The sequence below is a fragment of the Lithobates pipiens genome, unplaced genomic scaffold (genome assembly GCF_037356315.1).
Source record: "Lithobates pipiens isolate NorthernLeopardFrog02 unplaced genomic scaffold, aLitPip1_a1.2 Scaffold_8, whole genome shotgun sequence".
Lineage (NCBI taxonomy): Eukaryota > Metazoa > Chordata > Amphibia > Anura > Ranidae > Lithobates > Lithobates pipiens.
In genome coordinates, this window is record NW_027507903.1 from 621,596,701 (window position 1) to 621,621,672 (window position 24,972).

The 24,972-nt window shown below is 42.0% G+C and overlaps 1 protein-coding gene across 1 annotated transcript; it reads left to right on the forward strand.

The window, feature by feature from the left end:
- Positions 1 to 12,426: 12,426 nt before the first annotated feature.
- Positions 12,427 to 13,572, forward strand: LOC143963885 (olfactory receptor 11L1-like). Its single transcript, XM_077473625.1, has one exon. It carries the CDS (start codon positions 12,459 to 12,461, stop codon positions 13,386 to 13,388), a length of 930 nt encoding a protein of 309 aa, XP_077329751.1. The 5' UTR covers positions 12,427 to 12,458; the 3' UTR covers positions 13,389 to 13,572.
- The last annotated feature ends 11,400 nt before the right edge of the window (positions 13,573 to 24,972 follow it).

The following is a 24,972-nucleotide window of genomic DNA, read 5'->3' on the forward strand; positions in this document are numbered from 1 at the left end:
CGAACTATTGGATTTTCTGACAACTTTGTGTGACCGTGTGTATGCAAGACTAGTTTCGGCCAAAATCCGTCGGAAAAAATCAGACGGATTTTGTGGTCGGAATGTCTGACCATGTATACAGGGCATAAGTCCCAAAATTGCTAGAACTTACCAACAAAATCCACCTCCAATAGACTTCAAGTTTCGTAGAATTCATTTTTTTTTTGTTGAAAATGTATACTTTATTTTGCATTAAAATATACAAAAAACAAATACATCAACGTGGTACATTCCACCCTGTACTGCTACGCAGCGCATAAATACACTACATGACAATACCGTTTCAAGCATACAATACATTACATTCATCCTGCAGTATGATGCCTAATGTGTTGTGTAGAGTAATAATACCTCAAAAAAAATCACATCATGCATGACGCCGCTTTACCCCGAAGGCATTTTACTAAAAACATGTTACTAAATACATATTACTTAAGCGAGCCATGCAAAGTTTCAAACAAATTACATTTCAACAAGCAATGAATATGATAGGGATAGGGGAGATTGAAGAGGGATAGGGGAGGGGGAATTTACAGGCCCAAAGCTTTATTGAAAAGACAGAGGCACACAGGGGAGAGTGGGGGAAAGGGAAATCTGCAGGCTTCCTCCTTCTCCTAAAAGTCCATCAAGTTATAGTCTCTGAGTAGACTGTGAACCAGTCTGCGACAGTCCTCAATGGACATCCTCTCCCGCTGGTGGATGAGGTGCTTTCTGGCACACCATGAAGCGTCCTTAAAGCAACACAGCACCCGGCAGGCGCTGTCAATGTCCTCCTGGGAATGAGTTCCACAAAAGAGTCCATTCAACACACCGATGTGTGTGATGGCTTTAAGTTCAGGTTCTAAGGCTCTCAACAGGCCATGTTCAAAGGGGCACTCCCAGAAAACATGCAAAAGCATGGATGATGCAACATGGGCAGTGCCTGTATCTGCACAGGTTTCTGGCATGTATGAATGTCCTGAGTGGCAACCCCCCTTGGATTGCCATCCATGCCAGATCTTTGTGCCTGTTGGTGAGTCCCTTTGAAGAAACATTCCTCCTTTGCAAGTGGCTGAAGGGAGGCATGGAACAGTCTCAACAATGTCCAAAGCTCGGATCAACTTGTGGATAGTTTTTGGCTTCCACAGGTCAGGTTTAACTCCATGCAGCTTCAGCTCCTAGATAAACTTAAAAGTATCCAAGTAATGCCAAGGAGTGTCCCAGTTGTAGGGGATGGAACTGTCCCATTTGTCCCATCCAAGGGACCTCTAAAGAGGCAGGAGGAAAAATCGGGACATGGAGTTACCACCAGAGTCCAAAGTTCTGTCTACAAGCAAAGAACACCCTCCGAAGTCGGGCAATGTCGGGCATGCCCTGCCCCACCTCGAGAATTTCCTTAAACATAACCACCCACTTCACTCTGTCGATTTTGGAGCCCCAGATTAAGTGAAACACCACCCTGGTGATGGCATTTCAGGTGTTAACCCGGGGGGGGGGGGGGGGGTGGGGGGGGGCAGGCCTGGGCGAGGTACTGCAATACAGAGAGAATCTCGCTGTGGAGTACCAGTGTTTTCTCTTCGATAGTGAGTTCTCTGAGGCTCCATAGTCCAAAATTCTGTCTCTTCTTGGCCAGTGTCTCCTCCCAGGATTTCAGGGCTGTGCCCCCAGATCCAAACCAGACCCCAAGAATTTTGATGAAATCTGTTTTGATGCTGAAAGGAATGGGTGCAGAAGAAGCCAGGAACCACTTTCCGAAGAGCATGACCTCTGACTTCCCGCAGTTGACCTTTGTCCCTGAAGCTTTGCCGAAGTCCTCACAGATCTGGACGAGTGTGTCGATGGAGTGCCGGTACAAGACTTGCCAAACTCTTGGTGAACCAAACCCAAGCAGATTGTCTCATCCCTATTGCTAAACCATTTTACTTTGAAAAATGCATTTAGTTTATTGAGATTTTCATGGACATGGGTGCACTCAAGATATATTAGTGTTCTTCAACACCTGCCACCTGTGTTCTTTGGAGGCATCTCCAATTAAGATAAATACATAAATAAATAAATAAGAGACACACAGACGCGGCACCATTGGGATTCCTCCTTAGCTTATAAACAACCTCCCTACCCAATTAGAATTCTATTTAATTACATGGGACAGATCTATAAATATGAGCAGAGCTAATGATATAGCATTTGTATTTCATTGCGGTATTGTAAGATTCATGCATTATCTGCAATTTACTACATTGTTACCGGAAGGTGAGTTATCTTTGGTTAATAAGTGATGTAGACATGGAGAAGACCTTTTAAAGTGCATCTTTCTACCTGGTCCAAATACTTTCCTCCCGATCTTCCCTTTTCTGAACCCCCTCGTATACAAGCAACATAAAGATTTGTATACTAGTAATATTATATTTTATTTTGACTGGTATCATTGTAAATGGGAGAGAAAACAATTGACAAAGAGCAAGTTATTAACTTATAAATATGTTAAATATCGATCTCTCTTCCTCTCCCATTGAATTTATAATTCAGCAGGATGTTGAGGATAGACACTTTTATATGCGTGTGATGTATCTCTTATACTTTTGTTTTTGAGGGTGATATTTGCTTATAATAATGTATTACTGACCGTTGTACACAGTTTTTGTGTAGCACATCAATTCCTTCTGCCCCCCCCCCCCCCCCAGCACAACCATCACCACCACAACAACCAACACAACCCTCACCACCACAACCATCACCACCACCACAGCAATCATCACCACCACCACCACAACAACCACCACAAGCATCACCACCACAACCATCACCACCACAACAACCATCACCACCACCACCATCACCACTGCAACCATCACCACCACCACAACAACCACCACAACCATCACCACCACCACTGCAACCATCACCACCACAACAACCACTGCAACCATCACCACCACAACAACCACTGCAACCATCACCACCACCACCATAACAACAACCACCACAACCATCACAACCACCACCATCACCAACACAACAACCACCACAACCATCACCACCACCGCAACCACCACCACCACAACAACCACCACAACCACCATCACCAGTTGTCGGCATAACTGTGCTCTCTGGAATGAAGCAGAAAGTTGCTGTGTACATACAACAGCTCTAGGGCCTGCAGCTATCAAATAAAGAACTGTCTGATTCTGTTTTTATCAACGTAGCTCAGGCATGAAATTGAGATAAAACATAATATTGTTAGTTTTCTATCTGCCCTGTTTCATTCATCTGCAGACCAATGGATGAACTTTGATCTACAAAAAAAAAAAAAACACACATCAGTCCCAACTAACCCCTTATTCCCCTTCTCCCCTTAAAAATTACTTTTCTGCAGTTTTTTTTTTTTTTATCTCTATTTCATTAACCAGTAAAATAAAATAAAAAAATCATTATTATTTGTTTTGTTTATTAATTTTTTGTGTCATATCTAAAAAAGTGCAACATTAAAAAAACAAAAACAAAAAAAAACTTTTATTTTATTTATAAATAACTTTGCAATGCTTTGCACCACATTCATAATGGTGGAAATGTCTAGCACTTACTTCAACTATTGCTTTCCTGCTGTTTTTTATTTCTATTTTGTTAACCATTAATATTTAAACTTTTTTTTTAACTTTTTTTTATTTGTTTTGTTTGTTAATTTTTTTGTGTCACATCTAAAAAAATAAAAAAAATATTTTATATGTAGATAACTTTGCAATGCTTTGTACCACATTCATAATGGTGGAGATGTTACTGTCCATACTCCCTTCAACTATTGCTTTCCTGCTGTTTTTTTATCTCTATTTTTTATGTATTTGTGCCACATCTAAAAAAAAAAGTACAAATTTAAGATATATAAATATATATATATATTTGTAAATAACTTTGCAATGCTTTGTACTATGCTTTGTATGTAATTTTAAACAGGATATATTATAGACTGTTGTTTTTCTGCTGTTTTTGTGTCACATCTAAAAAGTAAAAAAAAAAAAAAAACATTTATTTTATGTGCAAATAACTTTGCAATGCTATTTACCACAATCATAATGGTGGTGATCTCTAGCCATTTAATCTAATTGTCTACACCTCTTCAACTATTGCTTTTCTGCTTTTTTTTATTTCTATTTTATTAACCATTAATATTTAAACTTTTTTTTATTACTTTTTTATTTGTTTTGTTTGTTCATTGTTTTGTGTCACATCTAAAAAAATGCAAAAAACTAAAACAAAAAAACTTTTATTTTGTATGTAAATATCTTTGCAATGTTTTGCACAACATGTGTAATGGTGGTGATGTAACTGTCCACACTCCCTTCAACTATTGCTTTCCTGCTGTTTTTTTATTTCTATCTTATTTACCAACAATGTTTAAACTTATTTTTATGCATAAATAATGGTGGTGATATCCAGCCATTTCATATACAGTAACAGCCCGTACTCCCTTCAGCTATTGCTTACCTGCTGTTTTTATTTCTATTTTTTTAACCATTAATATTTAAAAAAAAAAAAAAAAAAAACATTTTATTTGTTTTGTCTATTTTAGTCTATTATTTTTATTTTGTTTATTTTTTGTGTCACATCTAAAAAAGCGCAAAATTAAAAACAAAAATCACCTTTATTTAATTTGTAAATAACTTTACAACGCTTTGTACCAGATCTATTTTTAACAGGATAAATTATATACTAAAATATATACTTTTATTCTACAGTAACACAATTTTTTTTAAATGAACACTGGTTAAAAAAGAAAAAAATAATAATTTTTGTTTTGTCTAAGGATTTCATAAAAAAAGTGATTTTTTGCAGGACAATATGACAAAAGGAGAGCCTTGGTTGTATTACTTTGTTGTTTTAAGTAATGGCAAAGTTATTGCAGAATAAACAGGTCTATAGTAGAAATTTAGAAACTGCTCTGGTCCATAGAAGGATGTACGGGGGTGAGAGGGGAAGTGGTTATAATCAAAAGTGCTTCATTATGTCATTGCACAATGTGCCTCTTTGATTTTGTATTTATTGAATTATTTATTACAAGTACTTTTATTACACGGTCAATTTGCTCAGCACTTTACATTCAAATAATTTTTTATTTAATTAAAAATTTTATTTTTTTTTTATTTAAAGAGTATACACTCTTTGTATTAGTTTATTGCAGCCCCTGTACAACAGAGCTCAGAATATACGGTAAGAGGGATGAACATTTACATTTCACGTATGTTTAGTTATAGGGATTGTTATAGGGATAAGAAATGCTCTATATTTTCAAAAGTATTGGGAAACTCCCCTTTACACACACATGAACTTTAACGGCATCCCAGTCTTAGTCCGTAGGGTTCAATATTGAGTTGGCCCACCCTTTGCAGCTATAACAGCTTCAACTCTTCTGGGAAGGCTGTCCACCAGGTTTAGGAGTGTGTCTATGGGTATTTTTGAAGGCCTGGCTCGCAGTCTCCGCTCTAATTCACCCCAAAGATGTTCTGTCGAGTTGAGGTCAGGATTCTGTTCAGGCCAGTCAAGTTCCACCAACCCAAACTCACTCATCCATTTCATTGTGGACCTTGCTTTGTTGTTGTAGCTGCAAAGGGTGGATCATCCCAATATTGACATGACACAATGTGCAGCGCTAATAAAATAAACAAATACTAAATGCAAATGTATAAAAAAAACTATGTATAGCATCAATATATACAACGTGACATCCTAATATATACAACGTGACATCCTATATAAAAAATAATAAAATCGAAAGTGTTTGTGCTCCGTGAGTCACACTCAGTCCTTATTGAAGTATAAAATTATTCAGAAAAAGTCCAAATAACATTTGACATGTGATAATAGTGTCTTCACGTGGTGTGCACTCGCCCCCCACCAGATGTACCTTCACCTTAAGGGCTTAAATTATAAGCCTGTATTTTGATAACAATAGCCTGCAGCATCCTATATAAAAAAATAATAAAATCTAAAGTGCTTGTGCTCCGTGAGTCACACTCAGTCCTTATTGAAGTATAAAATTATTCAGAAAAAGTCCAAATAACATTTGACATGTGATAATAGTGTCTTCACGTGGTGTGCACTCGCCCCCCACCAGATGTACCTTCACCTTAAGGGCTTAAATTATAAGCCTGTATTTTGATAACAATAGCTTGCAGCAATTCTCCCTTGTTTCCTTTATCCTACACAGATTTATGGAGTATTAGTATGGACCACAAGGCACCTTCTCCTCTTAGTGATAGCCCAGCACAAGAGCCGCTGTTTTCTCCTGGTGTGTTCCGGGACTCTCCATATATATATATATATATATATATATATATATATATATATATATTTATTTATTTATTTATGCGAAAAATGACAGAGGCATGCAATAGCATGATAATGTTTAAAAAAGATTTAATTCCAAACAAAACTCAACATACATACAATACAACTCACATTTCCAATAAATAAAAAAGGCCTGGCTGAAGGGTGATAGAGTCACCTGCGGTCCGGTTCTGCAGCCCTGGTTTCATAGTGTACCCCCTGTTCTGTGCCTGCTCTGTAACACTTCCTAGTGCCTCCTTTGTCAGCCGATCAAGCTCCTCCTACTGGCTTCATCACTCTCATGAGGAAGTCGAGTTCCTGTGCCTGCCCTGTAACACTTCCTAGTGCCTCCTGTGTCAGCCGATCAAGTTCCTCTTGTCTCGTGAGGAAGTCACGAGAGTGACGAAACCGGTAGGAGGAGCTTGATTGGCGAGTCTTTAGATGCAGGCAGTGGGACTCAAGATTGAGCCCGCAAACTCTTTGACGCGTGAGCGAGGGGCGGGGCCACGTCCCACTGTCTGTGTCTACGGATGAAGGCAGCAGGGCTCGGGAGCAAGCCCTCATGAGTGCCCCCATAAGAAGCAGCTTCCTATGGGGGCAATGGATGAAGAGGAAGAGGAGCCAGGAGTGCCAGTGGGAAACCCGAGTAAGAGTATCGGCACTGCTCAGTGCAAACACATTGCACAGAGAAGGGAAGTACGGCATATTTATTTCTTTAGTTTAAAAAAATAAATAAAGATTTACAAACATTTTTTTTTTCTACAAACAGAATTGCTCTTTATTGAAAAAATATATAAAACATAAACAGCAGGTATACAAGGTTATGCTAATCAAGATATAGTAGGAGACATCCCAACAAGTGATATAGAACAATACATTGCCTAGCAACCAAATGAAACCCATAATAAATGATTACCATCCCAGAAAAAATGAAAAAAAAAAATGAAGTTGTCCCCTAGGGCAGTGGTCATCAACCCTGTCCTCAGGGCCCACTAACAGGCCAGGTTTGCAATATAACTGAAATACATCAAAGGTGATATAATTTGCTGCTCAGTGATTGCAGTATTCTAGTTTGCATCTCCCAAAGGTAATACGTAAAACCTGGCCTGTTAGTGGGCCCTGAGGGCAAGGATGATGACCACTGCCCTAGGGACAAGATTATGTAAAATCCACCCATGGCTGCCACATCCATATTTTGGCATATTTATGGGGGCAGTTTCTATTGATATATGTCAGTTTATACATTGGTAGAACCCCATTGATGGTCAATTCCCAGAAGGATAAAGTAGGAGAAGAGGGGGAAGCCCACTTAAAAAAGTATTTCTTTTTTAGCATAGTACAGCAGGTATGAGATCAGTAGTTTGGTATACCTAGGTGTCTGCTCATCAACATGTATACCCAGTAGTGCCAATTCAGGTGTACAAGGGAGGGACAGCTGCAGACGGGAATTAATCAAATCAAAAACTTCTGTCCAAAACCATGCCACCCGTGGACAAGTGCAAAGCACATAAAAAATAAGAACCTTGAGCCGTCTGGCATCTAATACAGATAGAGGAACGCTGCAGATAAATTCTGTGAATCCTCTGCAGCGTAAAGTATACTCTATGGAGAAATTTTGTCTGGATAAATGTGTTCCTGGAGGCTATCATCAACCAGGAGCTATCCTCAAACCTTCCTCCCATTCCTCCCTATCTAATATAGGAATGTCTACGTGCCATTGTTCCCAAAGCTTGTCCATCTTAGAAGAATGCACAGTAAGAAGAGCCAGATAGAGCAAGGACAGGAGCTTACTCAAAGATTCCTGTCCTAAGAGCAGGGCCGGATTAACATAGGGGCTATTGGAGCTGCAGCTCCAGGCCCCTTTCTCAAGATAGGCCCATTTGCCCAAAAAAAAATAAAAAAATAAAAATAAAAGATTGACTTCGAGGATTGTAGCTCAGCAGTCAGGAGTCACAGAGACCCCAAATGGGGGGTATGTAGCTAAAGACCCACTCCAGCACTGGTTAAAATATGGGGCTGCTATCATCTATGGTTCCGGAGATACGGGGCTCCTTGCACAGCCTGTCAGAAGCTACATACAGAGCGGCAGTATAAATACAAGCTGGAACACTCTGCAGCAGACTGAGAGGATGAACTCACAGAGCTTATAATAATTATTTGTATATTACTTATGATAATTAACCCCTTGCACCCAGGCCCATTTTGAGACTTCTCTCCTACATGTAAAAATCATCATTTTTTTATGCTAGAAAATTACTCAGAACCCTCAAACATTATATATTGTTTTAGCAGACACCCTATGGAATAAAATGGCGGTCTTTGCATATTTTTATGTTACATGATATTTGCGCAGCAATTTTTCTGACTTTTTTTTGGAAAGAAACTGTTTCATTCCTAAAAAAAACACTAAAGTTAGCACGATTTTTTGTTGTGTACTAAGCGATGCTTTTCATTTTTTTACAGGTTACATGTTTAGAGTTACAGAGGAGGTCTAGTGCTAGAATTGCTCTCGTTCTAACAATCGTGGCGTATGTAACCTGTGTGTATCTGGCTCTGATAATAACCAGTGCCTACCCAGGGACTGACTAGTATCTCTCCTCAGCCTGTCCCCACACACCATCTCACCTGCTGACCTGTGAATGAGGCAATCACTCCCGCAGTGTTATTGTGTTCTGCCAGTGAATACAATGATTAGTATTGCTAACTATAGCTGGCAGCACTTATTGTTTTGAGGAAAACCTGACAGGCTGGTTGTACTCAAGTCGGTTAATAGGTTGACTTGTGTAAAACCAGCTAGCCCATGCATAGATCGACTATGGCTGGTCTCTGCTTAATTGGTGTAATTTCAATCCATGTATGGCCCGCTTAACCACTACGCAGTCCCTAAACATCCTTCCACAAACCTTTACATGTTTCCTTCCCAGATTACTTCATCCTCCTCTCCTATACATAGTGCCCACTGTCATACTCTCCACACTTCTCTCCTATACATAGTGCCCACTGTCACTCTCCACACTTCTCTCCTATACATAGTGCCCACTGTCACTCTCCACACTTCTCTCCTATACATAGTGCCCACTGTCATACCCTCCACACTTCTCTCCTATACATAGTGCTCACTGTCATACTCTCCACACTTCTCTCCTATACATAACGCCCGCTGTAATATCCTACACACTCCTCTCCTGTACATACTACTCACTGTCATACCCTCCACACTTCTCTCCTATACACAACGCCCCCTGTCATATCCTACACACTCCTCTCCTGTACATGGTGCCCGCTGTCATACACTTCTCTCCTGTACATGGTGCCCACTGTTGTACCCTCCACACTCCTCTCCTATACATAGTACCCACCGTCATACCCTCCACATGCCTCTCCTGTACATACTACTCACTGTCATACCCTCCACACTCCTCTCCTATACATAGTGCCCACTGTCATACCTCCAATACTTCTCTCCTATACATAGTGCCCACTGTCATACCCTCCACACTCCTCTCCTGTACATACTACTCACTGTCATACCCTCCATACTCCTCTCCTATACACAGTTCCCACTGTCATACCCTCCCTCCACACTCCTCTCCTGTAATTACTGCTTACTGTCCTACTCTCCACACTTCTCTCCTGTACATATTGCTCACTCTCATACCCTCCACACTCTTCTCATATACATAGTGCCCAATGTCATACCCTCTACACTCCTCTGCTGTGCATACTGCCCACTGTCATACCCTTCACACTCCTCTCCTGTACATAGTGCCTTCTGCCATACCCTCTGCACTCCTCTCATGTACATAGTGCCCACTGTTAGACCCTCCACATTCCTCTGCCTCGCCTGCACATACTTCCCACTTTTATACCATCCATACTCCTCTCCTATGCCTCTTACCCACAAAAAATGTTCTTTAAAATTATACTGAATATCCTCAATGTTACCAGCTCTAGAATGGGCACTTTTGTCAGTTCAACTAAAGGAAATCTCACAGTCCTCATATTTGTTCTGCCCCATTATTATTACTTATTTAATTTTGTAATTACTATTGTGATGTATAGAGGAACATAGGGGATGTCAGCTACTATAAATATAGCACTTGTAAAAAAAGCATCCCTGAAATTATTTTTGAAATGTTGACAACTATGCACTTAGGCACTACCCAAGGGCCACAGGGTCAGTAGGGGGCCCCATGAGAGGCTCCTGTGATATTAAATCTGTAGTAAACTTTTCTAACATTACTACTTTTTAGAGACCCTGGGGTAGGTTATGCCATAATGTACAAGTAGGCACAGCATATTAGCACATTGGGGTACACTTAAATTGTCAGACTGAGCCCTCCAGTGCTTTGCTGTGATCAATCCGGCGGGGCCCGGGCACTTCCATCTTCACCCGGTCTTCCTTCTGGGTTCTGTGCCTTCGGTCACTTGCCTTGGCCATGCTGCTTTGATGTCATTCCCACACATGCTCATGTGCATCCCCTTTCTCTTTCTCTCATTCTCTCTCTCTCTTCCTCCCTCTCTCTCTTTAATTGAATTTGTTATAACAAAAAATAGTTAGCATTTTTATTTATTTATTGTTTATAAAAGGCCCCACCAAAATCCTCAGCACCAGGCCCATGATGTTCTTAATCTGGCCCTGCCTAAGAGCTCCTCTATCCGGTCAGCTTCAAGCCTAAAAGTAGTCAATAGTGTCCCTTCAAACACTTTAATATTGTGTCAAAAATGAAAGTACTCTTAGAAAATATACTGTATGTGAGTCCTTTTCTTTTATTTTGTGTGAATTCCTATTTCGCAAAGTGCCTCAGTACTTCAGCCAGTAACAAATAAAGTGCTGCAGTGCTCACACACCAATGGTTTGTATGACTCACCAAACACAAATGACCTTCTAGCAGTGACGATTGGTGCTCAATATTTTTGTGGAGGCGGCAAACAAACCCCTCCTCACTTGCAACGATGCCGCTCCCCGCCGCCCCTCTCTCGCAGGATACGGCTGGGAAGGCAGCCTTACCTTAGGAGATTATGAGTATTGAGGATGAGGGGTAGGGCTACTGCTCTTCGCTTCAGCCGAGGGAGGAGCCGGGGCTTCTCCTCCCGGTCCAACAGATGTTGCTTCTCCTGCTGGCCCAACAGAAATGGGGCCTGAGACCCGATTGGCCGGGAGTCCTAAGACTTCCAGCCAATTGGGTCTCAGGACCCGCTTCCTGATTGGCAGAGAATTGGAGGACTGGATCAGTGCTCTGCGCACCAAGCCCACCCTTTTTTGAAGCCAATTAGAGCCTCAAAAAAAAAAACATTGAAAAAAAAATACCTAAGATACTGTTCCTTAACGCATGAATAACAATAGCACAGTGCTTGTGCTGTGCATATCTTCTCTTCCTAAACTGTAATAAACCTGGTTGATCCTGCCAGTTGCTGGCCAGCTGACATCACAGGGCAGTTGCTGGCCAGCTGACATCACAGGGCAATCCTGGCCCCTCCTGCTTCTCTCCAATTAGAGCCTCAAAAAAAAAACATTGAAAAAAAACCCCCTAAGATACTGTTCCTTAACGTATGAATAACAATAGCACAGTGCTTGTGCTGTGCATATCTTCTCTTCCTAAACTGTAATAAACCTGGTTGATCCTGCCAGTTGCCGGCCAGCTGACATCACAGGGCAATCCTGGCCCCTCCTGCTTCTCTCCATAGATCAGGGCCGGCCAGCACAGGGGAATCACGTGACCACATGAATGCAGTGTCAGAAAAGGAATTTCGCCTTTTCAATTCTAACAAACATTTACACTTTTGTTAATGGCTTCATATCTGCATTGGAAACATGTAAAGTCACAAAAAAGTGACGTTGCAAACACTTTAAACAATTTCTGATTTCTGTATTCACATTTTGTTATTTGAGATAGCGCACCATTAATATTTTTTATAGAATTTGTGTGGCCCAGTAATCGGGTACTATTTGATGCAGCAGTGTTGCTTTAGTTGAGGCCAAGTGCGAGCCTTAGAATTTTTGTTTTATAAATATTTATGCAACTTTTTTAAATTTTTTTTTACAGAATCCTCTGAGGAACCCCAAACTTCCAATAATATCCCAACAGACGGCTCTGTATAACCGTATTTAATACAGAATGTTTGGTAACAAGACCATCACAGAAATTTCTCTACTTGGCTTTAGAAGTTGTGGACCTTGTAATCCCATATTTTTTGCTTTGTTTCTCATGGCATATTTAATAACTTTAACCGGTGATTTCCTCATTATTACACTTGTCTCTACAAGCCAACGGCTACAATACCCCATGTTTTACTTTCTCAAACATCTTTCCATCTCTGAAATTTTGTTTACCACTAATATTACCCCAAACATGCTTCATGTCTTATTGAGAAATGGTAGCATCATGTCTCTTGCAGGATGCATTATTCAGTTCTATGTCTATATTGCCTCGGGCAGTGTAGAGTCAGTTCTCCTTACAATAATGTCTTATGATCGGTACATGGCCATCTGTAACCCTTTGAGATATGCAGATATAATGAACCTCCAGTTATGCAGAACTCTTGTTTCTGTCACCTGGTTTCTTTGTTTTACAGTTGTCTTAACAACCGTAATTCTTCTATGTCAGCTGGAATTTTGTGGGTCCAACACCATTGACCATTTCTTTTGTGACTTTGATCCTCTTGTGGACCTTTCTTGTTCGGACACCTTCATGGTGAGAACAGAAGTTGTCATACTCTCCGTTCCTGTTGTAGCCTCCTCATTTTCGTTCATCATCTGGACGTACATGTATATTTTTATCACCATCTTCAAGATCTCCTCTTCTGCTGGAAGGCAAAAGGCCTTCTCCACTTGCAGCTCACACTTGGCTTCAGTATGTTCATATTATGGTCCTCTGATTGTAATATATATGATACCTTACCAAAGAAACTCCATTAATAATAACAAGTTCTTATCAATTCTGTATACTGTACTGACCCCATTGTTTAATCCATTAATTTACAGCTTAAGAAATGAAGAACTTCGCCTTGTCTTATGGAAATGTTTGAGACTGAGCACAACAGTTTAGGTGTCTAGCAGTGCAACACTAAGCCCCTGTACACACTGTCGGAGATTTCGACAACCAAATCCATCAGATTTTGTCCGTCGGATTTTGTCCGTCGGTTCTTGTCCAAAAACTGTTGCATACACACGGTCGGACTAAGTTGTCGAAAAATCCGATCTTTCAGAACGTGATGACGTAATTTTGTTACGATGGGACTACATTCAGGCTATTAGCCAATAGCTTTGATGTAGGAATTTGAATGTGAGCATGCGTGGCACTTGGTCCGATCAAAATTCTCTACACATGATCAGAGTATGTCCGATCGAACCAGTTGGTCGGGAAATATTTCCAACAAGTTGGAAAATTGGGTCCGACGAATATTCAGACGGAATCAGTCCGATGCATACAACACACAGTCAGATTATCCGACAACACGGTCCGATAGGACACATTCTGACGGATTCTCTGACCGTGTATACAAGGGCTAAGGTCATAGGGTTCACATAACATCAGAACCAATGAATTTTTATGCTTTATCCCTATTTTAGGAGGTTTTTCTTGGTGTGCTTTCACAGGCCAAAGACCAACTGGTAGGCTAAGTAGTTTCTGTATGCATTGACCCAAGAGCTCTTGTGCTCAACCTGGGGCCTGGGAGCCCCATTTAGGTGTTTATTGTGCCATTCTCAGGTACATTTTCAAGTACTGGGAGTGGAATCATTGCTATGTAATGGTGGTGAACTCTAGCCACTTCATGTAACTGTCCACAGTCTCTGTTTCTTTCTTTTTTTAGTATGTCCACAGTCTCTGACAGTCTTCTGTATATTATTTGCAGCACAATGGGGATGTCAAAGGCCACAGTTAAACTGGACAATTCTTTTTTTTTTGGATAGCATTGAGAGGGATTAGAACACTTGTCAAGTTTTTTATGGCTATCTATGCCCCTATTAGGGAGACCCCCCCCTCTATTTGTCCTGTTTATTGTTATCACCATCTACTGAACTGCGCTGTGATGTCCCTTACATCCATGGTTGAGAATACAGGTCACACTGACGCATATTCTGGAGGTGTAATCTGCTCACTCAGTGGCAAAACAGTGGATGTGGTCAAACTTTACATTGGGAGAGGCTTAAGGGGCATGGTTAAATAAAATCCAGCTTTTTGATATGTGCTGGGGGTTACTTTGGGATGGGAGAGGACTTGTGCTAGAAGGTGGATTGGGGGGCTTGAATATGTGCAAGGGGGTGCTCGGACAGCACAGTGGTGTAGTGGTTAGCACTTTCACCTAGCAGCAATAGGGTCGCCGGTTCAAATCCTGACCATGACACCATCTGCCTGGAGTTTGCATGTTCTCCCTGTGCCTGCGTGGGTTTCCTCCGGGTACTCCGGTTTCCTCCCACACTCCAAAGACATGCTGGTAGGTTAACCACTTCAATACAGGGCACTTAAACACCTTCCTGCCCAGACCAATTTTGAGCTTTCAGCGCTGTCGCACTTTGAATGACAATTGCGCGGTCATGCTACACTGTACCCAAATGAAATTTTTATCATTTTTTTCCCACAAATAGAGCTTTCTTTTGGTGGTATTTGATCACCTCTACGGTTTTTATTTTTGCGCTACAAATAAAAAAATACCGAAAATGTTGAAAAAAAAAATGTTTTTTTTGTTTCAGTTTCAAAACTTTGTAAATAAGTACGTTTTCTCCTTCACTGATGGGGCTACACTGATGGGCACTGATAAGGCGGCACTGATGGGCACCAATGAAGTGGCACTGATGAGGTGGCATTGATGGACACTGATAGGCGGCACTGATAGGCGGCACGGATGGGCGACACGGATGGGCGACACGGATGGGCGACACGGATGGGCGACACGGATGGACACTGATAGGTGGCACAAATTGGCACTGCTAGCTGGCACGGATTGGCATGGATAGGCGGCACAGATGGGCATGGATAGGTGGCACAGATGGGCATGGATAGGCGGCACAGATGGGCATGGGTGGGCACTGATAGGCGGCACAGGTGGGCACTGATAGGCGGCACAGGTGGGCACTCATAGGCAGCACAGGTGGGCACTCATAACAGGTGGGCACTCATAGGTGGCACGGGTGGGCACTCATAGGCGGCATTGGTTTTATACTGTACTAATGGATGCCAATCAGTGCCAAACAATAATGCATGCCAATCAGTGATGCCCATTGTGGGCACTGATTGGCATCCATTATGGGCACTGATTGGCATCCATTGTGCTGACCATGGGCATCCCTGGTGGTCTAGGGAGGATTACCTTTTCCCTGGTGGTGTCCCTGGTGGTCCAGTGTGGGCATCCTCGGGGGGGCTGTGCTGATAATCGATCAGCACAGACCCCCCCCATCAGAGGAGCAGCCGATCGGCTCTCCTCTACTCGCGTCTGACAGACACGAGTGAGGAAAAGCCGATCACCGGCTCTTCCCATTTACACTGTGATCAGCCGTGATTGGACACGGCTGATCACGTGGTAAAGAGTCTCCGTCGGAGACTCTTTACCGAGATCGTATTTGCCGGGTGTCAGACTGACACCCCGCAACAACGATAGCCGCGATGCGCGCCCCCGGGGGCGCGCAGCGGCTCATAATCCTGAGGATGTCATATGACGTCCGGTCAGGATTATCAAACCACTTTGCCGCCGTCTATTTGTAATAGGGCGGGCGGCAAGTGGTTAATTAGACCTTGTCTAAAAAATTTGGCCTTAATATGTGTATGTGTATGTCAATGTTGTATGTGTTTGTAAGCATGTCAGGTACATTGGTAAAAGGACCACGCAAAGCCGCAGATGGCAAGAAAGCACCCTGAGACGATTCAGTTCACATACGTAGCGCTATACAAGTCACTCACTCACTGTGGGAGGGGAGAGGGCTTGTGCTAGAAGGTGGCTTGGGGCTGTGGGGTCTCTGGGGGTGCTCTGGGAGGGGAGAGGACTTGTGTTACAAGGTGAGGTGGGGGAGCTGATATTTACTGAGGGGGGGGGTGCTTTGGGAAGTGAAAGGACTTGTAACAGAGGGTGGGTTGGAGGTAGGAGTCAGATATATGCTGGGGAATGCCCTGGGATTAGAGGACTTGTTTTAAAAGGTGGGGTGGTGGGATTTTAAATTCACTCCTTCTTCTAGCACAAGTCCTCTCCCCTCCAAAAGTACCTCTCCAGTTAATATATTCTTACCCTCAACCCCTTAAATCACTCCTCCATGTGTACACCCTTTTTTACCTGCCTCCCCCCTCCACCCGCCTTCCTGGTCACTGTCTCTCTCCCCTGTAGCTCTCCATTCATATTAAACTTACTGCAGTCCTCAGATCAGTGCAGCCCCCGCAGTGGTGTCCCTCATTTCTGTCTCCTCCACCTGTCTGTGTACAATAACTGATTAATAACCGGTTAACCATAGTTCTAAACTAGACTTGCATCTGAAGAGAATGAATGTGGCAACAAACCCACATTCACACAGATTCATTTGTCTGATTTGCATCTGATGTTTGTGTCGAGAATAAAAGTAATGCCTACTTGAAGAAAAAATAATTTGTATTTGATAAACTAATCTACCCTTTATACCAAAAATCGAATTATCCTGTTTGGGATGTTATTGTTACCACTCCAATAGCTTTGAGCGCTGTCACATTTTGAATGCCTATTGCCCGGTCATGCAAGACTGTACCCAAACTAAATTTTTATCATTTTGTTCACACAACTAAAACTTTCTTTTGATGGTATTTAATCAACACTGTTTTTTTTTTTTTTTTCTAAATAAATTTAAAAAAGACTAAACATTTAAAAAAAAAAAGTTTTTCTTTGTTTCTCTTATAAAGTTGTGCAAATAAATAAGCTTTCTTCATAAATTTAGGCAAAAATGTATTCTTCTCCATTTCTTTGGTGAAAATAACCCAATCAGTGTATATTACTTAGTCTGTAGGAAAGTTAGAGTCCACAAACTATGGTATATATGTGAAAATTGATCAGTCCTGATGTACTGACAGCCTATCTCATTTCTTAAAGGCCCTAGAGTGTCAGTACAGTATAAATATCCCCCAAATGACCCTTTTTTTAGAATGTAGACCATCCAAGGTATTTAGTAAGAGGCATCCAAGAAAAACAGGTGTATAGGCGCTGCAAGCTTCCCACATAAAAGCTCTGCCCGGTGCTCAGATCTTGAGGCTGCTGACACCTCCAACGTACAAGAATAAGGAAAGGGATGGTCGGCACTCAGGATGGCCATGACTAAGGACTAACGTCCGAAACGCGTAGGCTGTTTTACAACTTTGTACATGTATTTAATAAAGAAATACCCTTTTGGATGTCATCCTGAGTGCCGACCTTCCCTTTCCTCATTTACTAAGAGGCATGGTGGGTTTTTGAAGTTGTAATTTTTTGTGATAATTTTGGGGAAAATGAAGAAACAAAAAATTTTTTTTTCAAATGTACTGTCACCAGTGCAGTACAGCATCATCATATAACAGGAGTGTCAGGGATCAGAGACACTGACTGGTGACAGTACGAAAAAAAATAAAAATATATTTTTATAGTTTTTATTATATTTTTTCTCTTTTTTAAGATTTTTGTTTAGCACACTTTGACCAGAGCAATATAATGTTACCATAGTAGCATTGTACTACTCTGGGGAAGTGATCAGTATTTTTATTTTTTACACATTTTGTTTTCTTATAGCAGTGAATTACATTGCTATATGTAAGCATTTTACTGAATGAAATCAATTCATTCAGTTTGTTTTGTTGCGATTATCTGTGATTGGCCACAGCTGATCACATGGCACAGATGGGCTGTGATTGCCCCAGTCTGTACCATGTGATCATAAAGTAGGTACTCCTGCGCTAAAAGGAATCTGTAAGTGCAATATAATATAATGGTGCTGTACACACCGTAAGGGCCAAACTTGTGCCCAAATGTATAAATATTCAAAATAATAAGTGGTGTTGCACTATATGTACCATGTGATCACTGTGGCCAATCACAGCTAGCAACAGAATTGAGCACAACGGATGGCTTTAAAGAAAGCCATCCATTGTTTACAACTGTGATTGGTTACCGCGGTCACATTGGTACTGAAAGCAAGTGGTACAGTGATCCAGTGGACACAGCCAGTGGCAGATGGCGCCACAGTGCAGCCATGAGGGTGCATGCGAGGTGCGTTCTGGATTGACGAGAGTCCCGCACAGCCATCAATTGACTAAAGGCTGGACAAGAAGTGGTTAAACATTAATTAATAACAATAATAATTCTTAGACTTTTATTTAATAATTCTCCCTGATGGGACTTTAAATAGGATGCTTCTTGAAATAATTTTTCTCTATGGAAATATGCTTCTATCACCCTATATAACTAAGCTCAGGTGCTCCACTGGGGGTAACAGAGTTAAAAAGATCTACTTACTGTATACTTATTACATTGATGGTGCATCAAGATGTTTACTTAATTTTAAAAAACTTTTTGAGTAAAATCTGAAAGTTTTTCCTCTGGTTTCCATATTTATTGCCCCGTATAATCCATGACAAGACTTGATAAAACAGCTTTTTAAAAGAGAAGTAAGGACCCTCCCCTCCTCATTTGTACTTACCTAGGTGGATACAGCATCGGTCAGATGCTGCATCTGTCCCCCGCCGCCTCTGAGAACCGAGTGATCAAACACCGCCAATGGCTCTGTTCCCACAGATACCCGAGCGGAGAGCTGCTGACTGTCAATTAGCAGCTCTCCTCTCTGCTCCTCCATGTTCACTGGAGTGCTGAGCTGTGGAGGGGCAGGGAGTGGCTGTCTTAGTGGCTCGCCCTCGAGGCTGAGACGGGCATCAGTCCAGGCACCTGGAGGATCCAGACTTTATTGTCACGATGACGCTGTGTCCGGACTGATTCCAGCGACATCAGAAGAGAGCGGACTTCAGACCACTCCCTGCTGAAAACGGGTCACAGGAGTGCAAAACAAATTGCACTCCTGTGACCCAGAGGAGAAGCCCAGCCAAACGAGCTCAAGCTGGACTTCTCCTTTAAACCTCTTTTCCTCCAGACGTAAAGTGTGCTCCCTTGTCCTCTGTGATGACCTGAAAGTGATTGTAAGGGTTTTTTTTTTTTTTAATAACAAACATGTCATACTTACCTCCACTGGGCAACTCGTTTTGCACAGAGTGGCCCTGATCCTCGTCTTCTGGGGTACCCCGGCAGCTCTCATGGCTCCTCCCCACATCAGATAGCCCCCGAGGAGAAGCGCAATCCTGAGGGGGTTACCTTGTGGGTATGCTCCTGAGTACATCATCTGCGTCCATAGACATGAATGCAGGATTTGGCCCCGCCCCCCGGTGCCCGCATCATTGGATTTAATTTACAGCAGTGGGAGCCAATGGCTGCGCTTCTATCAATCTATCCAATCAAGAGCCGAGAACCCCAGGCAGAGAGACTGTGTCCCTGCCGGGTCAAGTTCTAGGGCTCAGGTAAGTAAAATGGGAGGGGGGGGGGGGCTGGGTGGCTGGTCACTGCCAGATGTTTTTTCACCTTAATGCATTGGATGCATTAAGGTGAAAAAATACGAAAATTTACAACCCCTTAAACCACTTGCTGACCAGCCGCCACAGTTTTACAGTGGCAGAATTTTACATCTCTTTGCCCTGTGGCCACTAGAGCCCGCTGCTCACCCCTGGAGCTGATACGAGTGCCCGGCAGTCACAATCACTGCCGGGCTCCCCCGATCGCTGGTGACACACCGAGAACCGGGATATGTGTGTGTACACACAGTTTCCGGTTCTCTGAGGGGAGAAGAGACTGATCGTCTGTTCATACAAAGTATGAACAGCGATCTGTCATCTCCCCAATATAGTCCCATCCCCCCTTCAGTTAGAACACAAACTAGGGAACACAATTAACCCCTTGATCGCCCACAGTAATCAATGTATTTTTATAGCACTGATCGCTGTATAAATAACAATGGTCCCAAAAATGTGTCAAAACTGTCCAATCCAATCAATATACGCTTATTGAGTTTTTTTTTTTTACCAAACATATATAGAAGAATACATGTCAGCCTAAACTGAGGAAAAAAAAAGTTTTTTTATATATTTTTGGGGGATATTTATTATAGTAAAAAGTTAAAAATATTGCTTTTTTTTTAAATTGTCGTTTTTTTTTTGTTTATAGCGCAAAAAATTAATAAAATTTAAATTTAATTTAAATAAATATTTGTGGGGAAAAAGAAACGTTAATTTTGTTTGGGTGCAATGTCACACGGCCGCGCAATTGACAGTTAAAGCGACACAGTGCCGAATCACAAAAAGTGTTCTGGTCAGCAGGAAGGTGTTAAATCCTCCCGGGGGGTAAACAGTTAATTAAGTGAATAACTCAACACCAAGTTCACTATATCGACCTCTTATGTATTCATACATGTTGATCATATCCTCCCTCAATCTCCTCTTCTTAAGGGAGAATACATTCAGTTCCTCTAATCTTTCCTCATAGCTGAGCTCCTCCATGCCTCTTATCAGTTTGGTTGCCCTTCTTTGCTCTTTCTCCAGTTCCCCGATATCCTTTTTATGAATTGGTGCCCAAAACAGAACTTCATATTCTAGATGAGGTCTTACTAATGATTTGTACAAGGGCAAAATGATATCTCTCTCTGGAGTCCATACCTCTCTTAACCACTTCAGACCCGGAAGGATTTACCCCCTTAATGACCAGGCCATTTTTGCAAAACGGTACTGCGTCTCTTTAACTGACAATTGCACGGTCATGCAATGTTTTACCCAAACAAAATTGATGTCCTTTTTTCCCCACAAATAGATCTTTCTTTTGGTGGTATTTGATCACCTCTGCGTTTTTTATTTTTTTGTGCTATATACAAAAAATGAGCAACAAATTTGAAAAAAAAACCACAATATTTTGTACCTTTTGCTATAATGCTGTTGGGCTTCACACATATCTCTGCAGACTAAAGGGCCTTTAGGAGGAGGGAGAGATTGTGCCTTTATTGTGGCCAGGCAGGTCAATTCCTGAATTCTTGTCCTACCTGTCTGGGAAATGCTTGCACCTGAGGTCCTGTAGGGAACAGACCTTAGGTGGTATGGTTATGTCCCCAGTTATCCAGAAGGATAAGCCTTTAGTTCCTGTTACCATTTCTTGGTCTGAGTGGTACATCGAGATACAGGCTCTAATTAACTCTGGGGCTGAAGGCCTGTTCATTGATAGTGCCTTTGTGTCTAAGCTGCTCCAGCTTCGTGCCACTCCACTTGTCATTGAGGCTATTGATGGGAGACCTCTACAGCCGGCCCATGTGACTCATAAGACTGCTCCATTGACTGTGGTCGTAGGGGCTCATCACCATGAGATAATCCAATTCAAATTCATTTTCTCACCTCATTTCCTGGTGGTTATTTGTTATCTTTGGTTGCAGAGGCACGACCCCTCTTTTTTTTTTGTTTCATTCGTTTTTATTGGTTTTCATTGGGACATTAGCAAGAATGTAAATAGTAACTGAAGTATAACAACAGAAGCATCAGTTGCACAATAACAATGGTAAAGCTTTGAAGCCTACGATAAACTGGGCAGTATTGAAAAAAGCATTACCGGTAACGGTGAGTCTGGCTGTACCTAGCTACTCTGACTGGCTCCCCTCGGGTACCCTACTGGGAACTTACTGTACCCGGGGAGATCCAGCAGCATCATTGTATATTATGAGTTAGCCATGCATCCTAGGGTAGGGACATTATTTCAGTTTCCAAGCACCAGGAGGACCAAGGCGCCTACTTGCATGACCCCTTTTTTTAAATGCTTTGTGCTGAGGTTCTTTCCTGGTCGCCACAATGCAGGAAGACTTGTTTTCAGAATGTGGCTAAGGTCACCGTCACTGTCTTTGACAAAGAGTCAAGCCGGTAGTTTGCCTTCACACCTGCCTTATGATTGGGAAATTGACCTTCAACCTGGTGCCATAACCCCTCATGGCCGGGTTTACCTTATGTCTGTCTTGGAGGACAAACCCATAGAGGAGTATGTTGCTGATACACTTTTTTGAGGATTCATCCATAAATCCTCGTCTTCTGCTGGTGAGATTGTATTTATAACAACTATAAGGCCTCCCTTATCGGAGTTATGAATGACGATGGAGTCATATTCTTCTAGATCTTATAAGGATTTCCTTTCCTCTCTAGTTAGGTTGTCACACCATTCTTTAGTGCCTCCCATTTCCTGCTGGGCTAGTGCCTATCAACAAATGTGGCTAAAAATTTCAATTTTTGCCACAATGGCAATGTTTTAGCCTGCCAACATGCATGTACAGGTCATTGAAAAAGTGAAGGCTCCCAGTAGAGGTGGTGATGTGTTTCGTTTGCTCTGCCAGAGGGAGGTGTTCTGGATTTTCCAGCTTCAGACTCGCATCCAGCAGGGGTTAAACTTCAAGTGGGATGTAAGCCATTTTTATGAGTGTACTTCCTCCCTTTGACAGCAATCGATACACATTAATATGGTGAGTTCTTTATTTGTGCAGAGGATGGTTAACGATACACTACACTCACATATTTATTATTGTCATTTTTATCAATATCCTTCATTCATTATGGTTGTACTAAACACTGTGATGTGTAACATAACCATCCGGTGTTTTCGTGTATGGAAGTTATGTCTAGGCATGCATCTCGATGCACATTCTTCTTCCATTCATTCTTGACCCATTCAGATATTCACCAGCCATTAGGTTGTAAATTAAGGGACAGTATGATGGGCGGTAATTTTGAGGTTTACTGTGTGTTTTACCCAAATTGTGCCACCCATCTCCATTGCCCCTTCTTTTGGCTGTTTATCCTACCCATTTCATTGTGTGTTATATGCAATGGTGCCCGGTCTGTTCCTTACAGATGTGGGCTGCATCTTATATAAATGGGTTTTGCAATATATAGTATACTTGTGTGTCAATTGTCTTTCTGTCTCTTTTTGTCTTTTGCTGTTCCAAGATTAGGAGATTCCCCCATCTATTGATATGTACAGTATTTCACAAAAGTGAGTACACCCCTCACATTTTATATCCTTTCATGTGACAACACTGAAGAAATTGCACTTTGCTACAATGTAAAGTAGTGAGTGTACAGCTTGTATAACAGTGTCAATTTGCTGTCCCCTCAAAATAACACAACACACAGCCATTATTGTCTAAACCGCTGGCAACAAAAGTGAGTACACCCCTAAGTGAAAATGTCCAAATTGGGCCCAATTAGCCATTTTCCCTTCCCGATGTCATGTGACTTGTTAGTGTTACAAGGTGTCAGGTGTGGTGTCAGGCAGGTGTGTTAAATTTGGTGTTATCACTCTCACTACTGGTCACAGGAAGTTCAACATGGCACCACATGGCAAAGAACTCTCTAAAGATTAAAAAAAAAAAAAAATGTTGCTCTACATAAAGATGGCCTAGGCTATAAGAAGACCCTGAAACTGAGCTGCAGCAAAGTGGCCAAGACCATACAGCGTTTTAACAGGACAGGTTCCACTCAGAACAGGCCTTGCCATGGTCGACCAAAAAAGTTGATTGCATGTGCTCAGCGGCATATACAGAGGTTGTCTTTGGGAAATAGACGTATGAGTGCTACCAGCATTGCTGCAGAGGTTGAAAGGGTGGGGGGTCAGCCTGTCAGTGCTCAGACCATATGCCACACACTGCATCACATTGGTCTGCATGACCGTTGTCTCAGAAGGAAGCCTCTTCTAAAGATGATGCAAAAGAAAGCCTGCAAATGGTTTGCTGAAGACAAGCAGACTAAGGACATGGATTACTGGAACCATGTCCTGTGGTCTGATGAGACCAAGATAAACTTATTTAGTTCAGATGGTGTCAAGCGTGTGCGGCGGCAACCAGGTGAGGAGTACAAAGACAAGTGTGTTTTGCCTACAGTCAAGCATGGTGGTGGGAGTGTCATGGTCTGGGGCTGCATGAGTGCTGCCGGCACAGAGGAGCTAAAGTTCATTGAGGGAACCATGAATGCCAACATGTACTGTGACATACTGAAGCAGAGCATGATCCCCTCCCTTCAGAGACTGGGCCACAGGGCAATATTCCAACATGATAACAACCCCAAACACACCTCCAAGATGACCACTGCCTTGCTAAAGAAGCTGAGGGTAAAGGTGGTGGACTGGCCAAGCATCTCTCCAGACCTAAACCCTATTGAGCATCTGTGGGACATCTTCAAATGGAAGGTGGAGGAGAGCAAGGTCTCTAACATCCACCAGCTCCGTGATGTCATCATGGAGGAGTGGAAGAGGACTCCAGTGCCAACCTGTGAAGTTCTGGTGAACTCCATGCCCAAGAGGGTTAAGGCAGTGCTGGAAAATAATGGTGGTCACACAAAATATTGACACTTTAGGCCCAATTTGGACATTTTCACTTAGGGGTATACTAACTTTTGTTGCCAGCGATTTAGACATTAATGGCTGTGTGTTGAGTTATTTTGAGGGGACACCAAATTTACACTGTTATACAAGCTGCACAATCACTACTTTACATTGTAGCAAAGTATAATTTCTTCAGTGTTGTCACATGAAAACATAGAATAAAATATTGACAAAAATGTGAGGGGTGTACTCACATTTGTGAGATACTGTATT

Bases quoted from the DNA above. Each gene is read 5' to 3' on its own strand.
- LOC143963885 (XM_077473625.1), top strand. From the start codon at position 12,459: ATGTTTGGTAACAAGACCATCACAGAAATTTCTCTACTTGGCTTTAGA.